This window comes from Uloborus diversus, chromosome 3 (genome assembly GCF_026930045.1).
Source record: "Uloborus diversus isolate 005 chromosome 3, Udiv.v.3.1, whole genome shotgun sequence".
Classification (NCBI taxonomy): Eukaryota; Metazoa; Arthropoda; class Arachnida; order Araneae; family Uloboridae; genus Uloborus; species Uloborus diversus.
Window position 1 is genome coordinate 92,698,533 of NC_072733.1, and position 11,164 is coordinate 92,709,696.

An 11,164-nucleotide genomic window follows, 5' to 3' on the forward strand; every position below is an offset into this window, starting at 1 on the left:
TCAAGGTGCTTTTGATCAACCACAAATATGCCATAAATTTATCCCGCTATTCGGTCAGGAGATTTTTTTGCAGTCATGCCTTCATGACTGTCTATAGCCATATGACCCAGGCGTTCTCATGCATCTGCGCAGTAAGCAATCGCGGAAAGCCCCATTACGCAATTATGGAGATCCCAAGTTATTATTCTTGGGATCCCTGTCAAGTGTTACGCAATGTAAACCACATGGAGCATATAATTTCTTACATGCCCTCGCTCGACGTAAGAAAACATGCGATCGGCGTGAACGCGAATTGGTTTCGCAAAAGGTTTCTTAGGATCCAGAATAGAGTAGTTTAAATCGGAATGTTTCTTGATCACTCTGTAGGGTCCTGAAAATTTTTTTGCTAACGCCCCGAGCGGGTGTGCTGGGTTGTTGCCGGGGTATGCAAATAGATATTTTGACCTGGAGTAAATGATTTAGATTTTGCAATACAACTCCTAAGCTAAGCTTGCTTCTCTGCATAATTATCCAAATTTTTATAAACATTACGATATACATATTGCATTTTCTTTAGATTTTCTTTAATGTAATTATCGCAAGGAAAGTAATGCATGCTTGGTGGATTCTCTAGTATGTGGAAAGGCAAATTAACGTCACGGTTGAACATCAAGAATGATGGTTTCTCGTGTGTTGTATCGTGGTATGAGTTGTTATAGATGAAATTGTAGTAACTCAGATATGTATCCCAGTTGCTAACTGTTTCCGCCAGACATGTTAAACTCGTTTTGATTCCGGCGTTGATCCTCTCCAATTTAGAATTCGTTTGTGGTCTGTAGGGGGTAGTTTTGAGTTTTCTAATCTGTAGTTTCTTTGCTAACTCATTAAATAATTTGCTTTGGAAATTTCTCCCTAGATCGGTTAAAATGGCGTTTGGAACACCAAACGTGACAATCACTTCCATAAACTTGGAAGCTACACTTTTAGCTGTGATTTCTTTGAGGGCAAAAAGGACGGAGTACCAAGTGAAATGATCAATTACTGTAAGGACGTATTTGTTTCCTTGCTCAGTCAACGGAAGAGGGCCCAAAATATCTAAGCTGACTAAGTCCATAGCTTGCGAAGGAACTTCAAAATTTTGTATAGGTGATTTTGTTAGCTTGAAACCTTTACATTCAATGCATAATTTGCAGCTTTGAGAAAAGTTCTTTACATCACGGAACATGTTTTTCCAAAAGTATTTTTCTTTTAACGAACGATAATTCTTTGAAAATGCGAAATGCACAGATTCAGAGCCTTTCAAAATGAATGGGATGAGTTTTTTTGGGGTGACTATTTGTTCAAGGAAGTCCTCGCGGACTGCTTGTTTAGTCCGATGTGATAAATGTTTTAGGACTCCCTGATCAGTAAAATACCGATCAGTTTGGGTATTACAACTGGGTGTCCTATCTTCTAAATAATCAATTATGGGTTTTAAAGAAGGGTCATTTCTCTGCTCCTGTTTAATTGTTTCAATATCTGGTACACCTACTTTTACCACATTAAGTGCCTCAGGGACATCTCTCGAGAGAAGGCCTCCTAAGAAATTCTCAGATCCCTTTATGTGCTCAAAGTCAAAATCATAATTTGACAATTCAAGAAGCCAACGAGAAAGACGATTTGCTGGCGACTCCAATTTAACTAGATAATTCAAAGATTTACAATCGGAAATAATTTTTAAATTTCCTTCCAAACAGATAAATTTTATAATGTTGAATAGCGAGTAGAATTGCGTAAGCTTCTAGGTGTATAGCTGGCCATTTTTTTTTCGCGAGGTTTGAGTTTATGCGAGAAATAACTAATTGGTCGCAACTCGCAATATACCTTTGCCATCTTTTTGCAGTAAAGACGCGCCGGCAGCTGTTTCCGAAGCATCAGTGTTTAAGTAAAATAAGGCATCAAAATTGGGGTGTGTCAACATAACATCCGACAAGAGTTTTTCTCTAATTTTGTCAAACGCAGTTTGTGCCTCAGCAGTCCATTTAAACTTTCGTATTGATTTCGTGAGATCCGTTAAAGGAACAAAAATTTCAGAAAAGTTGCGAAAAAAGTCATGACTGTAATTCGCTAATCCAAGAAAGCATCGCAGTTTTCATACTATATTTGGTATTGGAAAATGCTTAATCGATACTATATTTTGGGGAAGAGGTTTTATGATATCTTTATCAACTACATGGCCTAGATAGCGTATGCTAGGTTGAAGAAATTTGTATTTCTTCGGATTTAGGGTAAGACCGTATTTACGGAAACGTTCAAAGACTAACTTTAATTTTCGCAAAGAATCTGAAATTCTACTAGCGGGTACTATGATATCATCAATGTATACTGAAATGTTTCCTCTTGTAAACCATTTAGTACTTTGTCCGCTGTCTCCTGAAAAATTTTTCATTCCAAATGATAGATATTTGTAATGAAAGTTCCCATACGGACTTCAGAATAATGTTAAATGCTTATCTTCATCACGCAATTTAATTTGGTGAAAGGATGAATTGGCGTCTAATGTACTGTAAAAGTTTGCTCCTCGAAGGGAATTGAGAATATCTGATATTAAAGGTAGTCTATATGTGGAGGACACGGTAATTTGTTTTAATTTTCGGTAGTCAATGACTAAGCGAAACTCGCCCTTTTCTTTCTTCTTGACTAAAATTAACGGAAAAGAATAGCGGCTATTGGATCGCTCTAAATTTTTCGCCTCTTTTAACTCTTTAATTTGGTTTTTGAGAGTATCCCGTAGAGCGACTGGAACTGGGAAAGGTTGACATTGAATTGGAGTAGAATCAGTGATTTCTATAGGCGGAGCTTCTAGTGTACATTTGCCTATTGTCTTCAGTGATGTACTAAATATATCTGCGTATTCGAATATTAAATCCACCAGATTTTGTTTCACCTCTAAAGGAATATTTGTTAAATCAAAATCCTCTATTTTTAATTCCCTTCTCCGCTTGTCCGAAATATTTTCCTCTGATTGAATATCAATTTCCGAATCGATTTGTGCAGTTTTCATTCCTTTATTCAAATGAATGGTTTTACGAGAAAGATTATTTATTAGCAATGGTACTGTACCATCCGAAGTGACAGTAGACACTGCATAGTGAATTTCGATATCATGGCGGGTAATTAAGGGTGATAACATTATATCAGTGCCAACAGGGATATTGTTATTTAATTTAACGTTTGCTACCGTTGATTGGAATGGTTTAAGCTTAATTTCGCTTGAAAGCTTTGCATAAGTATCTTTGAATATTACATTGACAGTTTGATTTCCGTATTTGTGTATTTTAGTTTTGCCGCCTTTAAAAGAAACAACCTTGTTATGAAAATTTATTTTGCATTGAAATGTCGTTAGAAAATCGAAACCGAGAATAAAATCGTACTCATTATCAAAATTATTCCGAGCAATTAGAAATTTATGACGTAACACTTTGTTTCCTATAGAAATGGAGACAAAAGCCGAGGACTGAATCTCAATTTCATTACCGTTTAAAGTTCAAATTTTGATATTCGGACTAGAAGTCACAGTTTCGAGATGATCTGGCGATAACCAACTGAATGCTTTGTTACTCATTAATGATATGCTTGCACCTGAATCCAATAAGGCATAAAAACAAGTATTTGCAACTTTTAGAGAAATAATGGGTAAATTAGAGCTGCTTGTTTTATAGTCCGTTACTATGGAAGAACCTCTTGAAATTTCGGGAAGCTGGCGGGGATTTATCGGTTCCTGGGAGAGTTTAAAGGACTTCTTTCTTCCGGGACTGTATTTCTAGCATTCCCTCTATCAGCACGGCGGGTGAATGGCCTAGCTTGATAAGAAGGGTTAAGAGTTTCTCTTTGCCAGTCAAATGGATGTTGTAAATTTTCGTATGATCTGTTTTGCTACGTTTCGGGTCCCTCGATTAAGGGAAGCGCGGCCATTGCGATAATGATTTCTGTATCTTTGATTAGGCTGAAACCAACAAAAACGCGATGGGTGATTGTCGCGGCCCCAATGAACACATGACTGATGTTGTCTTACATAATTTGTTTGTTGATTACGCAGGCTTTGAAATAGGGGGAGAGCTAACTGATTTTGCAGACTCATTTTCTGAATGTGGTTGGTGAGCGTACTAATCATGTGATTTGAAATTTCGGATTGTTTATCAAGAATTTGTGTAAGTTTAGTTTCCAGGGCATTTTGAGGTTCAGATGTGCAGTTATTACAATTTCCAGTTTCATCAGTGAATTGCATATTTATCTCATCTAAGAGGGCGTTTTCTACAGCGTCCTCAAATGTAGATGGATTTCTGTTTAATGCCAAACGTTTAAGAGGCGATTGCAATCCTTCTAGAAATTTTGCTAGTTTTGTCTGATCGACTATTGGTCCTGCATTTTCTTTAGTGGTATTTTGAACACCGAAATAATTTACAGTTAAATTAGAAACTCTAGAGGAAAAGCTTCGAACCGACTCGCCAGGATTTTGGCAACAGTTGGAAAATTGTTGTTGACGATGACTTAAAATTGTTCTATTTTCGAAAAACTTAATGAATTTTTCCTTAATTTTCGAAAATGTTTTTTCATTGATCAATTCTGGATCAATGAAATCTGCAATACTATGTCCTTCCCAGAGTTCAGGAATGACATCATACTTCTGGTCATCAGGAATGACATGATTCTTTTTCAAGTCAAGGATATAATCATCACCAAGTTCCATTTCTATATCTCGCTCCAATTTCTTGTCTTTCTTAGAGTCAACATCCATTTGTTGTTTCTTTTCCAGAACTTTTGCAGGAACAGAAGGCAGCCTTAATTTGTCATCTCTTGGTTTAGGTTCAAGAACTTGCAGCCTATTTAAAATTCCAGCAGCTTTCTTCCCTTTCATTTTTACTTCTACACGATGAGCCAATAAGCAATCACAAGCCGCATTTCTCAATTCAATGACTCTTTCACCACTTAAAGTTTTCATATGCAAAAATAGGAAACCCTCTTCCTTTAAAGCCTCAATTTTTTGCTTTTTTTCAGCAGGTAACTCTTCTACTTGTATAATATCTGATTTGTTAGCAACAGTTGCTGTTGGCTTGTTTAAAAACAGAGGTTTAATACTGCTGAAAAGCTCTATCAGTTCTTCAATGAATGATTACATTGTTCAGAAGGGTCGATAACAAATATAATACATGCACGCAGATGAGCTAAAGCTGTGATTGCTTGCATTTTAATTGTATTTCTGTCTTCAAGTGGATGATCAAGAATACCAGGACTATCTATCACCTGCCATCGCAAATATTTGTAATCTGTGTGACCCACAAACAATGATTTGGTCGTAAAGGCATAAGGTTGTACATCAACTTCTGCTCTTGTAATCTTGTTTATGAAACTGGACTTTCCAACATTAGGAAATCCACAAATGAGCAGAGTACGTGTATAGGGATCTATAGATGGCAAACGAAATATATGCTGACAGACTTGCTCCAAATATTGAAGACTTTGATTCTGACGCTTCATTATAGTTGCCATCCTTCCAAGGGCAGCTTTCTTCAATAGTTTACACCAGTAAAGAGAATCTCCATATTTCATGAGACGGCAATAATCCTTAGCAACATTGTCAATTAAATGCCGAGCAGTACTTAGTTGGCCTAATGCTAATTTGTAATGATCTTTATCATAAAGAACATTCATTAAATCTGCAAAAAATGGGTGTATGTCCTCTAGTTTGGGGAAATCTGTAATGATTGTGTTTATTTATCATGAAAATTTTGCTGCATGAACTTGACTTTTCGCATATAAAACGCTCTGATTCTTGATATCTTAGAATGTTTGTGAATCACCGTAGGAGTCTTCCGTTGAGTTTTCGACAAAATAATGTCCGTGAAGTCTTTCACAGTTGGAACAACCACGATGTTTTTGAAGTTGTAATGTGTCATAATTGGTATATTTTATAGAAACTTTTGAAATAATCAATCATATATCTACACCACGTGGACCCATTTTCCTCCGTGCGTTAGAAGGTCAAGGTGCTTTTGATAAACCACAACTGCATCTGAGTGAATCTCTGATAATCATAGTAGGAGATACCTCTGAAGACTACCTAGTTCCGGCAAGCCCCAGGAACATGCCTATAGCAGGTTTAATAGGACAAGTCCAAGCTAATATCAGTTATTCAACTGATTTTCTAACTGCTCCGTCTCTCACAGTATGCGATTTCTTTGAAACAACGTTGCGATGTGTCAATAAACCTGATTACCTACAAGTTCTTTATACTACAAAGGATAGAGCGCTCCCTATTGCTCGTGCTATGCATTAGAGTAGGAGTTTCATTTTTGTTTTGTCTGCTTTAAAACAAATAGTTTTTTTTTAATGAACCAGTTTTTTTTAAAGTGACCGTCTTTTATATAATATTACAGCAGGCCCGTGTCAGGATTTCATAAAGGGAGGGGTTGAAACTTTTTACCTTTGTAACTTACGTTTTCAAAGAATAACTACGCGTGTTGAATAGTTCATTTTAGTTCGATAACTAGGCCTTTTTTTTAATACGTTTTGTGTGTGTGTGTGTGTTTTTTTTTAAATCAAATCTTATTTGTACAGTTGAACATTTTGTAAAAGCACACGTATTTCTTTTATGCCTCCTAATGCTAGTTTCTTTCCTTTTTTTCCTTTTGTTTTTCCATCAAATAACATTTGAACAGGAATTTAATGAAAATAAAATTTTATTAAAAAAAAAAAATCCTGTTTCGCATAGAAACATTTTTCTAATGTGTGAAACGACTAATTCATCCAACACTAAAGGCGTACCATAAAAATACCTAACAGTAAGCAAAGTAACCATTTTCCCTGCCCCTAGGTTTTTTGGGGGGGGGGGGCTACGTCATTGTCTAATTTTCTTTTAAATAATTTTCCACTGCATGCTTACAGCATTGCCGGACTCTTCAGCCATTCCTCCATCGTTAATTTTTTCAAGCACTTAGAAGCGAAGGGGCTTGGGAATCCTACTATTGAGGAAAATGCTAATTGTTAAAAATGGGGAAATATTAAAGAGAGTGAATACTGTATCAGAGTTTAACTCTAAAATTAATTAAAGCTTAAAATACGTTTTGGAAAATCGTTTAATGATTCATTGATTTCTTTTTTTCTTTCAATGGTAGGGGATTAACCCCTAAAACCCTCCCCTTGGACACGGCTCTGTATTACAGCTACGGGCAGTTCTTACTGCATTACTTTTTTGCTAATTGCTTCCAGTATTATGGTATACTTTCAAAATTTTAACTTTTAAATAAACGACTGCAGAACGCAGATCCTCTAAAAGAAACAACTGCCCCCTGGCAGAAATACACTCTTCCAAGATCAAACGCCTTGTTATCAGAGCGATATTGTATTCAACGTTAAGGACAATTTAATTGAAATGAAAAAAAAAAGACATGCACGAGTTTCGAAATTGGGAGAAACCTTTTCTTAAATGCTTCTAAGACAAGCACTAATCTATACCAGTGGTTCTCAACCTGGGGGGAGGTGGGAGATGACCCCAAAGGGTGCTTAAAAGAATTTCAAAGAGGCGTGAGGAAATACAGCTAAAATAAAAATCAAATAAACAAAACTAATTCAATTTTGCATCATATGTGAATATTAAAAAACAACGTTAGCTCTCTCATTAATGTTGTGAAAGTGACTAATGGTGCACGCGCCACTTAACTAGATCTTAAAGTACCTCACAAAATTGTATATTTCTTTCTTTCCAGTCCTGGTTCTACGTTCCCGCAGACCCCGCAATACAGGGGGCTTTGGGGGCAAACAGCTGAAGGGGCCCGCGGCCCTTTTTAGCATAGAAATGTAGTAGGCTTAGGAGCCTTGCTGATTTTTTTGCTGGGGGGGGGGAGAGATTTCCTATTCTGATTTCATAGGTTCCTGTAATAATATGTTCAAAATAAAGCTAAGTGTAGAAATATTAAATTTTGTGTATGAAATTATCTGGTTTTTAGTCTACTTTCCTATAATAGTTTTAAATTGAAAAAAAGTATGTAAGAAGGTTTAAGGCATCTTTAAAATATTGAATAGAACATTTTATATTGTATATAAAAATTGTAAAGCAGGGTATTGAGATGGGGAAAATCTGTCCGTCATTCTCTCTGTATGTCCCCCCCCCCCCCCCCCCCCCCCCCCCCGCTTCTCCCAATAACTTTTGTGTGAATTGTCCGATTCGGACAAACTTATTCTTTTCTCGAAAGACGAAAGACCTTGGCGGGGACACTTCACTCTTATATTTCACTTTCTGATTTGAACAATTTTTCGTTCAATTTTCAACAGTTCAAAAAAACTTAATACCTATTCCTATTCAGAGTCACAACTGACTACAACTGTATTTATGTCGAGGACTGCATACTAAGTGCCTTGCCTCCATTATTTTATATACCGATAGATGGCAGCACCATCACCGGATCGAACAGTTAATGAGAATTGAGAACTAGTCCAGGAGCTAATAGTTACCTGGTGCTAGCACCCCCAGAGGTATCGTTTCACTTGGAAGACATTGAGACCACGAGCATATTTAACATCGCCCAGTACCCTTTAATGACGACGGTGGGTCTTCGACCATCGAGGTTCGAACTCAGGACCATCCGGTCCCGAATCCGACACTCTACCGATCGGGCTACCACGGCCCGAAAAAACTTAATATTAGCGCCTGCGTGGAGATTCAAGGCAAATATCAATCCCGATCTTTGAGATAGTTGCGCTTCAAACAACTTTGTTGGAAAAAGCTCTTGATGAAGAACGTGTATCGAAATTTTTTTTTGATTTGAACAATATTACGTTCAATTTTGAACAGTTCAAACCCTAACATTAGCGCCTACGGGGATATAGATCCCGCTCTAAAAGGCGGATTTACTTCAAACAAGCCTTGTTGGAAATAACTTTTGATGACCCATTCCCGACTCCGACTCCTGTACCCCAAAATTAAGCGGACTTCGACTCCCCTACTCTTGACTCTCCGACCATGCGTGTCGTTGCACAGCTGACATCGGTGACATTGCGCCGTTTTTGAAGGACAACGTTTGCACTGTCCCTTTGACCCCATCCTCCTCGTGTGCAAGTGGTAACAGTAATTGACACTCTAAAGGAAATTAATTTAAGATTATAGATTATTCAATAGTTATAGGAATAAGTGCCTTTTTTTAAACAGTCATTAATCAAGGTTATCAGCAATGACCCAGAACCCAGGGTATAACACATGCAGAGAATTGTTTTAAAATAAATAAAACTGAATTTGTATTGCACTTTTTTTTGCAAACCAAAGTATGAGGAATGTCACCATTACATAGACATCCAACCTAGAATTCAATTATAAATACTTATACTAGCTAATTAAACTCATAAACTCAGAAGTTTTGTATTGAGATTGTCTACTAGTTACCTACTGTAATATTGGGATATAATGTAAATGGGAGCTAACTTCTAATTAAACTATTCTATATTTCATAACATCAGTTGGTTATTACAAACATCAATTTAATTTCAGTACATGCTTTTAATATTCTAAAAATTTAGTTTCATGATACTTATTTGCAATGAATAAATAGAAATATTGGCATTTCTAGTTCTTGGTCATATTTATTTTAAAAATGTACAGCTGAAAATGTTAGCATGAAACTAAGTATAGCAAAATATAATCTTATACATATAATAAAATAAGATGTTTGTGTGTGTGTGGCGCGCATCCCAGGAAAACGGTAAGGCCTAGGAAGATGAAATTTGGTATACAGGTGTAGTTTTTGCTGAAGTTGTGCACCTCGGGCTTCGATTTTTGATATTTTAATCAGAAAAAAAGTTATTTAATGTTTTATGTGATTTTTAGCACTTTTTAGTACTTTTAACCTCACAGACCCCGAACCAATCGCGCCAGACAAATATTTTTGGTACTATAGTGTCGGAAATTTAATTTTAAATATGATGAACAAAAAAATTTTGAAGATAGAGCAATTTTTGTATTTTTTATGAATTTTTGAAAAAACCTTTAATTTGCATGTTTTCCTGGGTTTTACTTTTTTCTAATATCATCCTGCGAGAAGTATCAAAGCCTCATTTCTGAAATTTAAGTTGGTAATAGTAAAAACATTTCGCCCTCTTCAGAAGAAAAAAGTTCTTAAAAATACGCAATAGTTTTTTTTTTTTACAATTTTTTTAATGCTGAACACATCATGTCCTTTCACGCATCAGTCGAAAAAAGCGTTCTTCAATCTTTTATGCCTGTGACGTCACTACTTGGGTTTCGATTCGATATTTACGATGGATTCTTAATCGCAAGCAATGTTAATCTTTTTTTTTTTACTATATAGCTTACTTCTACATTTTCTGACGTGATGAGCACGTGTTTTTTTGGCAGCACTTGCTTTTTTTCTTTCCTTTTTTTTGTTTTATTTAGGGATTGCATTTATTTCTTTTTCCATCAACCCCCCCCCCCCCCAAGCTGGACCTTTCGCTGTATCTATACTACGTTACATTTCATAGTTGTGACATTAATTCAATAAAAACAGCGAGATTTTATCTTTGTCAAACGCTATTTTTTGCACACTACGGGGAATTTGAGCTTTTTTTTTTTGCTCTACTTAAATAAAAAAAGCGGTTTTTTGAGTGTTCTTTGTTTTTATTAGGAAATGGGCGAGGAGGTCAAAATAAATAGAGATGGATAAGAAAATGTAGAGATAGATTGTAAAGGTAGATAGCCGCCGAAGGCGACAATCTTGGCATAAAAATGTGAATGGCACAAAAAAAAAGATAGAGATGGATTGATTAATACTGCAGCCAAATTTATTTAAACAACCGCGGAAGGTGGCAAACTTGAAGTAAAAAGGTAAATGACAAGTTAGCCAAACAGCCGCCGTAGGTGGGTGCTTGCACATTGGGTGTCAATGCCCCCCTCCCTCCCCCACATACACTATGACTTTGAAAAAACAATGCTTTCACATAAAGTGGAAGTGTTTTTTGTTATTTTTCGACAAAATTTGCATGAAGAGTACGTCGTTTGTGTCTCCCCTCCCCCTCCTTTAAAAATATTCCAAACGACGAAACTGGAGACAGATCTAGAAAATATTTTATTCAAATTATTAATGATATAGATAGATATAGATTGATTGACACCGCACACGAAATTTATTTAAGCAGCTGCCGAAGGCGGCAACATTGG

At 36.3% G+C, this 11,164-nt stretch overlaps 1 protein-coding gene across 1 annotated transcript; it reads right to left on the reverse strand.

The window, feature by feature from the left end:
- Positions 1–479: 479 nt before the first annotated feature.
- Positions 480–5,915, reverse strand: LOC129218854 (GTP-binding protein 4-like). Its single transcript, XM_054853174.1, is given in 4 exon segments — positions 480–498; positions 4,083–5,127; positions 5,130–5,732; positions 5,735–5,915. Coding segments are annotated over 4 exon segments (1,848 nt in total).
- Between the last annotated feature and the right edge of the window lie 5,249 nt (positions 5,916–11,164).